This window comes from Heliangelus exortis, chromosome 28, assembly GCF_036169615.1.
Source record: "Heliangelus exortis chromosome 28, bHelExo1.hap1, whole genome shotgun sequence".
Lineage (NCBI taxonomy): Eukaryota > Metazoa > Chordata > Aves > Apodiformes > Trochilidae > Heliangelus > Heliangelus exortis.
In genome coordinates this window covers 1,465,262-1,479,029 of record NC_092449.1, presented here as the reverse complement: position 1 = coordinate 1,479,029, position 13,768 = coordinate 1,465,262, and the positions used below count along the sequence as shown (strand labels likewise).

Sequence of the window (13,768 nt, the reverse complement as noted above, 5' to 3'; positions counted from 1 at the left end):
TCTCAGCAGTCTTTGACTGGCAGGGAAGGGAAAGCAGAGGCTGCTGCAAGGATTTTTCTCATCTGCAGTGCTAGTGCCCTTGGAAGCAGCACCCTGTGTTAGCAGAGCACAGAGTACTTCAGCCCTGGGGATGTGAGATGGTCTCTTGTGACCTTCCACTCCGTGAACTTTTTGATGAAAGGACCAAGCTAAGGAGAGCAGGCAAAGCAAGCTTCCCATGCAGGTCAGCGTGGTACCTCGCAGTACTCTCCTTTCCTTGGGAAGGGATGTGAGAGCCTAGCACGTTGTCCTGAGTCCCTGAGCCAGGGAGGCCATCTGAGCATCTCTCTCTTTCCAGTACAAGACCCAGTACGGCACCAGGGTCTTCACCAGAACCGTCACCCACAGCAGCAACGTGACAGCCACTCAGATCCCCCTGCCTGAGAACTCCACGGGCATCCTGGAGAACGTCACCCAGGCCCTGGGGACCATCTCCGAGGTGCTGACCTTTGAAGAAGTCATTCCCATCCCGGGCTCAGCCAGTGGGGTGAACGCTCTGGGGCTGGTAGTGTTCTCCATGTGCTTCGGTTTGGTGATCGGCAGCATGAAGCAGAAGGGACGGGCCCTGCGGGAGTTCTTTAACTGCCTCAACGAAGCCATCATGAGGCTGGTGGCCATTATCATCTGGTGAGGAGCACGGCCATTTGGAGCAGGAGGTCTCCAGGTGCAGTTTCCACTGACCTGATGAGGAGTGGGGTAGCTTTGAGGATGACACGCACAGGGAAAGCAGCTGGGCACAGCTCTCCGTCAGGCTGGAGGGAAAAGTCGGGATGTTTGTTCACATTTCATTTCCTGTTTTTTTGTTTTTTGTTTGTTTTTGTTTTTGTTTTACCTTAGAAATATCAGGTACACCAGGACTTGCTTTCCTTGAGGCTGCTGGAAACATCCTTGGAAGACCAGAGAGCTGGAGTGGAAGATCTCTTAGCCTTACCAAGAGGGGTAGGGTGTGAGGCTTTCCCACCAAAAGCTTTCCTTCCAGCTGTGTTCAGCCAAGGCTGACTTGGCCACAAACCACACTGAGCTGTTGCTCCTTCCCTGCTTCTCAGGGTGGCACCTGTGTGCATTAGCTCTGAGACCTGAGTTGGGCAACTCCAAAGTTACCACCCTTCAATCTGAGGTCTCCCAGATCCTGACTCCTCTGGAGCTCAGCTGCTTTCTGTGTAGGGCTGCCTGATAAGTAAGGCATTGCTGGGACAAGTCTTCTCTGCAAGGCAGCCCTTGTAAAAAAAAAAAACCAAGATTTTACTCAGTCTTGTTATTTTAAGCTCTTTACCCATATAGGTAAGGGTCTGAAGGCTCTAGTTCTAAATAGAAGTTTGTGGTAGGTACTGCAAGGCAGGAGAGATGTGAAACTGGCAGAATACATTAAAATGTCTGACAAGAAGAGGATTTGTCAGCCAGACACCCATTTTAGATCACTCCAGCTCCCATTCCCTGGTCTTCTAGTCACAGTCTTTTATCTCAGAGCAACATCCTGGTTGCAGGGGGAGAGGCCTCCCAAAGAAGGACACAAAGGGGAAAAACTACCCTGAGCTCCTAGCAGAGCACTGGGGAGCCCCAGCCCCTCTGGATATCACCCCCATGGATAAACCAAAACTTTGGGCCTTGCCTTCCAAAAAACAGAGGAGTTTCCCAAGGGCACAGAAAGGAGAGGACAAGGACAGTGGGACCAGCAGACCTGCACGCTGCTCCCACAGACAATTCCAAGGAGCCTTCAACATCCCTGCTCCAGGTCCCCCTTACACTGAAGGCAGGCAGGTGGAGCATGGGTTACACTCAGCAAACTGCCAGGTTCCTGGCTTACAAAATCCTGGAAAAGGAGGCAGGGCTGTCAGCTGCAGCCCAGCACTCCTTCCTGAAGCCACAGGTTGCAGAGCATCTCCCAGGAGCTTGTTTTTCCTGGGGAGATATGGACAGTGGCTGCAGCCAAGAGTTGTCTTCTAAGAGGAAGGTCAGAGGAAATGAAATATTTGTGAAATCCTTTCCTGAAACTTTTCCAAACCTCCCAGGCTAGGTTGGAATTTGGCATGTGGACCTATGAGCCTTGTGCATGGATTGCATGTGAGCTCTTGAGCTGGAGAAGCCAAACCCTAAGAGGTGTGGCAATGGAGCTGGGAGTTTCTTTGGTCCAGTTATTTGTCCACGTTGAGTTTGGTGCCCATGATGTTCTCCATGTCTGTGTTCTGGCTTCCTTTCTGTGGAGCCTCACTGCTGCTCATGGGAGGCGTTGTTATGGGGGGGGGGGGGGAAATAAAAAAAAGAAATGGAAAGAAGAGTACCCCCAAAATAGGTTTTATATAAGCCATGGCTGCTTTCACAGGGCTTGGTGTGCCAAGTCCTTGCTACACCAGATACCCATTCCCTGGATGTTCCTATTCCTGAAATATGAACATCTGAAGATAGCAAGGCTGAGGAGCCAGAGCCTTGGGTTCTGGGGGAGACTGCTGCTTTTAGTCCCCAGTTCCCATTTCTCTTCCCTGTGCCTGTCAGTAAAAAAATTAATCAGCCCAAGGTCTGTTAGGAAAGGGGCTCTGAACACTCTACACAACCTCCCCTCTCACTTCTACAAGGAGTGTTGTGGGAACATGTAGAAAACCCAGAAGGAGAAGGAAACTTCCAGCAGTGCCCAAGCTGTGCACACACCAGTGATGGGGTCCCTGGCAGTGCCAGGAGGTGGTGGGGTTCCAGATGGTGAAGGAGTCCCAGCTCTTTCCAGGTTTCCAGAAGAGAAACCAGCAGCAGCATCCAATGATTAGGCTCAGGGAGCACTTCTGCTGTGCTGCCTGACTGGGGATTTGCATTAAAGCAGGGGTGAAAATCTGGGTGTGAGTTCTGAGCAATGGCCTTGTGTTTCTGCCACAGGTATGCTCCAGTTGGGATCATGTTTTTAATTGCTGGCAAAATCCTGGAGATGGATGACCTGGCAGTCATGGGAGGCCAGCTGGGGATGTACACACTCACTGTCATTGTTGGACTCCTCATCCATGCTCTCTGCATCCTGCCACTGCTCTACTTCATCGTCACCCACAGAAACCCCTGGGTGTTCATTGCAGGGCTGCTGCAGGCACTCATCACAGCCCTGGGCACCTCCTCAAGGTATGATGGCTGCACAGGGGCAGGGTTGGGGCTGGTGTGGAAATTCTGAGGCTGCTTCTCAGTGCAGCACTGTGATCTCCCAAGTTCTGGCACCAGCACGGGTCCAGCTGAGCTCATTTAAGAGCGGAATGATTCCCACTCCTGTGCGGGGAATCCCAGTCCCTAATCATGTGGCCACCTCTAATCAGCAGTGCACAACCCATCCTCCTCCTTACCAAACGTGGGGGTGACTACTTGGAGCTGAGCTGAGGGCAAACATCAAAATTTCCTCTGAATGGCATTATTTCCCAGGACATCCGTGGCACACACGTGCACTCACACACATTTGCACATTTCCATGTCCCAGGCTGGCATCCAACTCAAAGGAGGACTGGGCCAAGGCAGGGACACCCACTGGTCAGTGACACAGCAAGGGGTTGTAGGTTTAGCTGTTGTTTCACTCAGTGCCATGTTTCCTGCCGTGTTCATTTCCAGGCAAGCACATGTCAGTCTCTCCCACGTGCATTCCCACACTTAAACACGTTGCATTTTTCCTGCTCAGGTTCTCTTTGAGAAGCCAGTCTCTGCTTTCACTGCAAGACAGATTCTCACCTGGGGTCGTTCTTGTCTTGTCCACTGAGGGGGTGAGAAAGGGCTCAAAGGTTTTTTTAGTAGCTGGAAAAGGAATTTTGGTCTTCAGGCTTTGTCCTATGTACCCTGAATCCTCCAGCATCACCTTCTCTTGGTGTTACACCAGCATCATCAGCCTCAGGGCTACACAGCCCCTGTCCCAGCCCCCTGAGGAAAGCCCTGTCTGAATGTGCAGCTGCAACGTGCACCCTATCAGAGGAAGCCTTGCTTAGACTGTCCTTTCTCCTAGCAGCTTCTGGCCTCTGGCTCACATGGCAGGGTGAAAAAGCAGGTGGGTAAGGTCATAAACCAGGCAGAGGTTTAGTCTCTCTTCTCAAGTCAGCATGTACCCAATTCACGTTGTTTTGTACATCTCTTTCAGCTCAGCAACTCTGCCCATCACCTTCAGGTGCCTGGAAGAGAACAATGGTGTGGACAGACGCATCACGAGGTTTGTTCTGCCCGTGGGAGCTACAATTAACATGGATGGCACTGCCCTCTATGAGGCCCTGGCAGCCATCTTCATTGCACAGGTCAACAACTACGAACTTGACTTCGGGCAGATCATCACAATAAGGTGATTTTTGCACAGTTACAGGAAGGGCTTGGGGTTTGTTGGCTTTTCTGAGGTGTGGGCAGTTTGTTCTGCTCAGAAGATACAACGAGGAAAAGGAAGTATGGAAGGGAAGGGTGTGCCACACCTCCAGGTGTAGGAGCACGTATGATTTGGGTGCCACATCTTTAAGGCTCCACTTTTTGACAGCTCCAGGTCTGGGCTGTCCCTTAGCTGGAGCTGCAGGCTGGTCGGGATGTGTTAATGTCTCGTGTGTCACCATCCTGCTGCCTGCCAAGCTGTTTTAGAGACCACGAGTTTGAGCTGTTTCCTGACATTTTTGCAAACGTGTCTGCCTCTTCCTTCCCTTTGCTGACACCTCTGCTTCCCTCTTCCCTCCAGCATCACTGCCACGGCTGCCAGCATTGGAGCTGCAGGGATCCCCCAGGCAGGGCTGGTGACCATGGTCATAGTGCTGACATCTGTGGGGCTGCCAACTGAAGACATCACCCTGATCATTGCTGTGGACTGGTTTCTGTAAGTCCTCTGCATGCTCTCTGCTCCCTGCTTAGTTTGTCTGTTCTCCCAACATCTCAGCTCCAAGCAGTCCCTGGGAACCTGGGACACGATGCTTAAAACACACAGGCAGCTCTCCCAGCATCCTGTCCTGCCTTCCTCTTTGTCAGTGTGCTTTGTCAGTAACTCACTTTGCTCCTGGACACAGGAAAGGTGATCCTTGAATACTGAGCAGCTGTCCTGGGCCCCCCTTCCCTCTGGGGCTTTGTCCCACAGTACTTTGGTCAGCAGATCCCTGAAGCAATTAAAGTCTGCATGCCTAAAGTCCAGGGTTGTAAGCTTGGAATAAATCTTCCTGGATGCCCTGAGGATCTTAAATTCAAGTGCTTTGTGATCACTGAAGGCAAGGTTGTCCCTGAGCCCCACGTTGGTCACCAGCCCTTCCCTGTTGGAGAGAACAAGGTCCAGCATAGCATCTTTTCTTGTTGATTCCTCTACCATTTGGAGGAGGAAGTTTTCATCCATGGGTTACAGGAACATCCTGGATTGCTGATGCCTTGCTGTGTGTTCCTCCAGCAGATGTCAGGGTGGTTGAAATCACCCACAAGGACCAGGGCCTGTGAACACAGAGCCTCTTCTATCTGCCTATGGAGGGCCACATCTGCTTGGCTCTGCTGGCCAGGGGGGCTGTAGCAGACCCCTGCTGTAAATCACAGTCTCCCTTCTTCTCTTTAATCTTAACCCCTATCACTCAATCAGTTCATCCTCCTTCCCCCAGTGCAGCTCCATCAGTTCCAGTTGGTCACTGGTGTAGAGAGCAACACCTCCTCCCCTTCTCCCCTGCCTGTCCTAAAGAGCTTGAACCCCTCTATCCCTGCATTCCAGTCATGGGAATCATCCCACCAAGTCCCAGTAACAGCCACTCTGCCATAGCTTTCCAGCAGCACAGTGGCCCTTAATTCATCCTGTTTGTTGCCCAAGCTGTGTGCATTGGCACAGAGGCACTTGAGCTGGGGTGGCTGTGTCACCTTTTAGGTGACTTCCCCCTCATTCCTTTGGGGTGTCTCAGTGCATCCTCCCTGGCTTGCCTCAGGGCAACAAATTGAGAGCCCTTACTGTACCACTCCATCCCCCTGCCCCTGCTGTGCTGCCCCACTTTTTGTTACAGGCAAGCACCAGATTATTAACCTCTTCCCCCTTCAAAGCAAGTTTAAAGCCCTATCAGTGAGCCCTGCCAATTCCTGCCCCAGAATCCCCTCTGGGACAAATGCATCCCATTATTTGCTCGTGGCTCTGGTGCCTCTCACACTTAGCCATGATCCTAGAACCCAAAGCCATGTCCACAACACCAATCCTGGAGCCAGGAATTGACCTTTTGGCTCTCCCTGTTTGTTCCTTCATCCATCGCTGATGTCAGAGGGATGGAGGAGAACACAACTTGAGCTCCTGATCCCTTCACCACTTGCCCCAAGGCCCTGAGGTCTCTTAATTGATTGTGCACCTCTCATCCTTACGTCCTCACTGCCCACCTGAAGGACCAGGAGTGGGTAACAAGCTGAAGGACTCCCAAGGGTGGACAGTTTGTCCCCAACACCCTTTACCTGGGCACCAGGGTGAGAGCAGAGCTCCCTGTTTGCTGGGTTTGGTCTGCACATCCTCCTGCATCACCCCCACTCCCCTCTGCAGGCACCCACCTCCTACAGTGACCCTTTGAGTTGTCTTCTCAGTGTCAGTTTTGGTGGCTGTTCTCAGGAGTTGGCCTTGGTGGTGCTTTTGGCTTTTTTGAGCCCTGGATCTTGCCACAACCAGATCCTCCTGCAGAGCCCCAGCCCTGTTCTGCAAGGGCACTGCAGGTGCTGCACTTCTTACAGGAACACTCTTGCTCTGGTTTTTTTTTTGGGGGGGAGCAGTGAGCTGTTCACATTGCCCCTCCTCCTGTGGGCTACTATCCTCCTGTGGCCAACCCAATCACTTTTAAAGCTATCTGGAAGGATCCTGATGGTACTTCCATAAAATTCAGCAGGAGTTGAACCTGTTTGCAGTTGCTGTTAGCAGACATGTAAAAATACCAGGAGAGGGGCTCTCCACACTCCATTGCCATCATGGAATCACAGAATCAGAGAAAGTTTGGGGTTGGAAGGGATCATCTAACCCAACCCTCCCATGTCCCCACAGTCATGCCCCCCAAGCATTGCCATTTGTGATTTTCTGCTTTCAAGGGCTGGGAGCTTGCTTATGAGAGGATCCCCTGAGAGATCTCTCCTCTTCTGGTTTTGGAGAGATCATTTGGTGACAGTAATCAATTTCCCTCTCATTCTCCCTGATGTTTCTTAACCTTACTGGCTCCATCACTTCATCTTGGAGCTGGGTCATAAACCTGCACATCAGCCTCCTCCCATATCACACAGCCATGGTCAGAGATGCTCCTGATGCCAGTGCAAGGCTGTGGCATTCCTCCATACCAGTATCCACCTTGGTGGGTGCTGGGAGCTCTTCTTCCTCACTGCCCTCTCTGCCCATGCACTTCAGTGCCCATCAGAGGTGATTTCAGCTCAGCCTGGGCACAAAGAAGAACGTCCATAGTTTGCTTTATCTTAAAGGTCACTCAGAAACTCTCCCCAGAGCAGCAGGGGATGGGGAGGTTGTGCCATAACGAGTGAATTCACACTGCAGAGTGATGGTTCTGCTCTACCAAATACAGCCAGAGGGGTGAGGTTGGGCTGGGCAAGGTTGAGGAGTTTTCAGGTGAGGGCAGCAAGTCAGCTACATTGGGTTTTGCCTTTTAAACCTTGGGACAAGTGAGTTCCCAGCAGTGCTCTTAGGAACTTGACTGAAGAACACATTTGTGCACAGTCCTTGCTCTCCCAGTCTTCTCAAAGACAACAAAATCCTGGCTCAGGGATGCATGCTCAGTGTTTCCTCTGTTCTTCTGTATCTTGTATTGCTGGTTTGTAGCCCAAGAAGTCCAAGGCTGCTCACAGCCACGCTGCCAGCTGAGTCTTGCCCAACACCTCCACTGCTCCTGGTTTCAATCAGGGACCAAAAGTCTTACTTGTTGTTATCACTGAGGGATATGATGGGATGCTGGGATGGTGATGGTTTCAGCTCTTAGAGTTGTCATTGTGGAGAACATCTCATTGCAAAGGGTGCTTTGGATTTGCCATTTTGCACAAGCTGGTGCCTTGTTTTACTGCAGACTCTCTGTGCTAAATCCATCTCCACAGCAGCACTGAGACATAGGCTTGCATCAGAATTTCAGCACTTTTTGTAAAACAAAATGCAACTCAAGAGTAACAGAGGTGGGGAGGCTCAGCTGAGACCTTAGCAGCCCTTTGGAAAGGAAACCACAATAATGTTTCCCTCATTCTGTGGCAAGTCCAGAACTTTTCAGTGAGAAACAGAATGCAGTGGACCAGGAATGTGAAGACACACTCAGGGCTTCCAGTCAGGGAAACCTCACTGGGAATAATTTTCTTGTCAATGTTGAAGAGTCAGTTATTATGGTGACACAAAATATATGAAGATATTTCTTGAAGCAGTCTCCACACCCTAAGCTCTTACTAAGAAGCTGCATTTCATTTTTTTTCTCTGCCTTTCAGGGACCGCCTCAGAACGACCACCAATGTCCTGGGAGATTCCCTGGGGGCTGGAATTGTGGAGCATCTCTCCAGGCACGAGCTGGATGCACAGGACTGCGAACTTGGTAATTCTGGGATAGAGGAGAAAGAGCAGCTCTCCCACCCGGTTTGCCCACAGAACGAGACCCACAGGCAGCCCAGGAGAGAGACAGCACTGTGAACTTGGGCAGCAGAGTGCAGATTAATGCTGTCAAAACCCAAGACTTGAAAGAGTCCATAGTGGAGGACACAGAAAGACCCACTCTCCAAGATCCACACTTTTCTCCCCCTTTGCCACGTCCATTTTTCCCTGATCCTTTTCTGCCCCGTCTCTTTCTGACTGGCATTAAAGAGGAGAAAATTAAACTGCAAAGCAAGTTTTATTCCACAAAAAGCCTGATTTAGTCATTCTTACGGGGTCCAAGAGTTAGACCTGAGTAGGGAAGACTTTATGAATGAGCTCTTTCATTTCTAAGCTCAAGTATAATCCCAGTTAAGTGGCAAAGCAGGCTGAGGACACCACCACCACCGCTGGACTGGCCCCCAGATGTTGCCACGATGCCTCCTCCAGGATCCAGCTGCAAAGCTTTCCCTTGGTCAGTGAAGTGTGGAAGCTTCCCCCAGCCCTGTGCAGCTTTTAGCTTTGGCCAGCTGGAGATCTCTGGAAAGCCCCAGCACTCCTGTTCAGCTTTTCTCTGGCAAGAGCGTTTCTGGAAAGCAAAGTGTGCTCCTTGCTCTGAGTCCTGGTGTTTGCCCAGATCTGCAGGTGATGAATCTCTGTTCATACCTCCTCTGGCAGCCCTTCTGCCTATGGATACTGGAGGAAAGCAGGAATGTGGGACCCCCAGAGAGCAGGGGCAGGGTGTGCTGGCTGGTAGCACAGGAAGTGTTCAATAGGCTTTTCCTTAGTGGAAGCTGCTAAAGGATTGGGAAAACAGCAAACAATTAAAGGATTGATTATATCCATTCTGCAGCCTCTGAGACAGCTCTTCCCTCAACCAAGCTCTGCCAAAAACCAGTTAACTGCATTTCTCACTAACAAGCTGTCTCCTGGGGGGGGAACCAGAGGGGAAATACAAAGTCTACAACCAGCCTGCCTGCCTGAGAAGCTTGGTAGCACTTTTTTGGGAGCACTTTTTTGGGTGCTCCCTCCATGCCAGGAATGACTCCCTTCTACCCCAGATTTGCTCAGAAAAGAGTTTCACCCCTCATCTTAAGATTCCAAAGAAAACTGTACCCTTGCTCATCTTTTTCTGTTTTCAGAAGTTACTTCCCTTCAGTCCCATTGCTCCAGAATGTCATTAAATAAATGACATTCAAAATCTCTGTCTTCTTACAGCTCCTTATCTTTTCTAGGCAGCACCCAATCACTTCCCAGCTCTTGTACAAGCTGGTCAGACCTGAAACTTAGAAATAAAGGATTAATGTCTCAGTTCCTACCAACTGGAGCTCAGCATCTGTTTAACACACTTGGGCAGGAGCCCACACAACATCTAAAAACCTCCCAGAGGCTGAACCAAGAAGCAGGGATCTGCTTCCTTAATGGTCTCCCCCCCTTCCCTGGCATGGCCAGGAACAGAGCCCTTCTCTCCCACTCCAGTGAACAGGGCCAGCAGGGCTGTGAACATCTAGAAAATGAATGTGTAGCCACGACCAAGAAGATGGAAAGGACACAGTTTTGAGGCCACTGTGGTGTAGCTGTCCTGCTTTAGAAATGGTGAAGCTCAGACACAGCTGAACTCTTGTACAGCTGAACTCTTTCAACTGGGCAGCTTCAACTTGAGGTCTGCTCAGTACTCCAAACCCAGGAGATGACTTGAACCCCTCTGCCCTGCCTGTCCACACTGATCCTTTCCATTCAGAAGCCCCATCCATGCACTCAGAGGTGCTCCCAAGTGGATCTCTGGAAGGAAGAACTCCAAGGCATTGCCTGGAGTCCACTTTGCCAACCACAACCACAAGCTGCTCATGGGTAGCTCCCCAGGACTCAGAAAGCTGCCAAAAAGATATTGCTTGAGATGTCCAAAGCCAGGTCCTGAGGCTCTTTTAGGTCCTTCAATGAATTGCAGGATTATTTATTGGTGCTGCCACATTCCACATCCTGTAGGCAAAGAATTCTACTTTTATGGGCTGCATGATTGTTGGGAATCTGAGATAAATGGACAAATGCATCTCTTTCACATGGAAGTGGCTAACCCAGCAAGGTGAACAGAAGGGTATTGTAGCTCCAGGTAGCAGTAGTTGGCCCCAGGCTGCTTCCTGACATTAGGAGGCAGATTTTGCTTATTCTGACAGGAGAGATGCTCTAGCAGAGGGCAAGTGAGCAGGATAACAAATGACCATCCTCCTCTTTGCAGCAGTTTTTTTTTTAATCTTGTATGCATATTATTATAATGTCTGCTCTTCTCCTTTCTAGACTAAACAGACCCAGTATAACCTCACAGGTAATAACCATTCACCTTCCTCTCCTCTGGACTTTCTCCTCCCTGTTCCACATCTTCCTTAAGAGTGGAGTAACTAAAATTGGACACAATACAACTAAAGAATATTTCATCTACATTAAGATTTCGACTTTAGACTCAAGTTACCATCCTTTAACTGCATGCTGTGCACCAGCTGATCAGGAGAACTGTCCCTGATACACAAATTTAAGTCTGTTCAGCTTATCTTAAATCTTAGTGGGGTCAGACTCTTACTTTGATAAGATGGCTGTATCTAAAGGCTGGATCTTAATCCAAGAGTTTGAAGATCCACTGCATTAGCTTGTATCTGGGTTGGGCTGGAACAGCACCAGCTTGTCATGAACCCAGCCCAGCTGCCATGAGGCTGAACCTTCATAAAGAACAGAGCTGCTTATGAGATCTAATAAAGTGCTTTATTTTTTCACAACAGCATGATAGCATTGACTCCACTCCAGTGATAATACCTGGTAATTCCTACAGCATTTTAAGCAGAACTGCAGCCTGCCCTGTGTTTGTTCACTTGGTTATTGCTACCTAAGTAGAGAAATTGTATATTTGTCTCATTGAACTGTATAACTGTATCTTCTTTTTCTTTCTTTTTTTTTTTTTTTTTTCCAGACTATTTGTCCAACTTTTCAAGAAAGCGTTGAGTTTAAATCCTGAAGAGACTTCCTGTATATAAAGGGCAAACTGATGGATGAACTGGAAGAAAATGATGTTGGACTGGACTCAAATGGGAATCAATTTGGGGAAGTCCCATGGCCTGGGTTGTACAGAGAGTCAAACTTGATGATAAAAAGGGTCCCTTCTGGCTTTATAATATATGCACGTGCTTCCTGGTTTAGAGATACTGCAAAGGGACCTTCCAACCCAATCACTTTTAAAGCTATCTGGAAGGATCCTGATGGTACTTTCATAAAACTCAGCAGGAGTCTAACCTGTTTGCAGTTGCTGTTAGCAGACATGTAAAAATACCACGAGAGGGGCTCTCCACACTCCATTGCCATCATGGAATCACAGAATCAGAGAAAGTTTGGGGTTGGAAGGGGTCATCTAACCCAACCCTCCCATGTTCCCACAGTCATGCCCCCCAAGCATTGCCATTTGTGATTTTTCTGCTTTCAAGACAGGATTAATGGAGCACAAGCAAGTAGAGGCCTCATTTTCAAATACTGCAAACCAGCCTCCCATGGGAAATTTCAGAATTCAGCTGGCAGGTTTTAGCTCTGGTGTTTGCCCACATTGTGAACCAGTTTATGATTGGGATTATCTATCTGTTTACAGGACCTGAAGAGTAAAGAATTGGCATTGATTTGCATATATGTACATATATACACACACCTCTGCACCTAAATATGAAAGGGGCACATGCCCACAAACATACTTATGTACAGAGGTGGGGTTTTTTTGTTCCTAAAGGCAATACTAAACTCTCTGTCTAGCTGCATGCTTCATTTTGATGCCCATCTTGAGTTACCCAAATAATCCCACCCTTCAAAAAACAGAGGCTTTTTTCCTTCACTCCAGCAATGAGTCTTCCAAAGCAAGGTGTAGCAGGAGGGAGCTCAGTGCATGCTGGTTTTGTTTGGTCCCTACCAGTGACAAAACAGGAGCTTCTCCATCATACAGAAAATTCTCCACTTTATCTTTCACTTTCTTGCACATATCTCAAGGATCCACATCCCCACAGCATCCAACTTGGCAAAGAAATAGGATTTAAGAGCTCAGCCAAGGATACCAAAGTGTTTGTACTCCTTCCCAACCCAATGCTGACCTTGTACTAACTCAGCCTCCCAAACTGGGTAACTGAAATATCAATTAATTTTACTGAGATTTTGTGCAATCTTTACTGCAGTATTGCTGCTTCTACTTGCAGAAACTTTCTGAGTTTCTTCTATTTGCAAACAGATTTATTCCTAATGATTAGATGGGCAACACTTGGGATGAAACAGAGCTATATCAATTCATGCATACATGGATTAGAACACATCTTTTCAAAATTCATTTTGAGAAAATCCCTGAAGAATTTGAAGTTTCAGATGACAGGCCATGTGTATGTGATACATGTACATTGTTTCAGGAGCTAGCTCTGCAAAAACTGCCCTGAAATGTGTGTCCTCCTTTTGCTCTGCCTGAGGAAGAAAGAGGGAAGTGGGAATCATGCTGTACAGTGTGTTTAGAGCATTCTGACTCTGTTAATTCCTGAGGGCTTTTTCTTCATGTTGTGAGTTTCAGTGTTAATATAGTTTGCATATTTGAAAAATAAAGGGAATTTTTTTCCACGATGCTTTTCCATGATGTTTTTTTCTATGATTTCTCCTCAGGACCATGACCATACAAAGTTATGGCCATTACTTCCAGCATCACACTTCCTTCTCTCCATGTGCCTATGTCATGGGCCAAACATTAGACTCAGATTTTTACAAGTCCTTTCCCTAAAGCTTTTTTTTTTTTTTTTTTTTAATGCCATCTTTTGCTGGTCCATAAACTGACAAAGCTGCAGGAGGATTACTTCCCATGCAGGACACAGCTCCTATTTCCATCTAGGAAATGCACCACAAACAAAGGTGTCAGGGCTCAACAGTTTGGGCTGACCACAAACCTAAGGACAAAATTACTCTGCACCCCCCGCAAAAAAAAAAAAAAAAAAAAAAGGGAAAAGGGGCTGCAAGCATTGATACAACCTTAGAACAACTTTAGCAGAAATTCTTGAGGTTTATCCGTGGGTGTTTCACCTTCTTTCCAACGCTGAACAAACTGGCAGTGGAACCATGGTGCCCGGGGAGGTGGCTGAGGCCTCATCCCTGGAGATGTTCAGGGTGAGGTTTGAGGAGGCTCTGAGCACCCCGATCCTGGCGAGGGGGTCCCTGATTCCT

At 48.6% G+C, this 13,768-nt stretch overlaps 1 protein-coding gene across 8 annotated transcripts in view; it reads left to right on the top strand.

Annotated features, from left to right (window-relative positions):
* LOC139788011 (excitatory amino acid transporter 4-like) overlaps window positions 1-13,170 on the top strand; it is a 35,995-nt gene extending 22,825 nt beyond the window's left edge. For 4 of the 8 annotated variants that reach the window (XM_071727488.1, XM_071727489.1, XM_071727487.1 and 1 more), the window contains 5 exons: window positions 338-666; window positions 2,902-3,135; window positions 4,127-4,321; window positions 4,700-4,834; window positions 8,413-8,824. In XM_071727488.1, coding sequence (XP_071583589.1) covers window positions 338-666; window positions 2,902-3,135; window positions 4,127-4,321; window positions 4,700-4,834; window positions 8,413-8,611 — 1,092 coding nt within the window. In that variant the 3' untranslated portion in view covers window positions 8,612-8,824. Of the gene's footprint in view, window positions 1-337; window positions 667-2,901; window positions 3,136-4,126; window positions 4,322-4,699; window positions 4,835-8,412; window positions 8,825-10,846; window positions 10,875-11,510 lie in introns of those variants that run through there. The other 4 variants (XM_071727492.1, XM_071727491.1, XM_071727493.1 and 1 more) reach the window with 2 other exon arrangements.
* The last annotated feature ends 598 nt before the right edge of the window (window positions 13,171-13,768 follow it).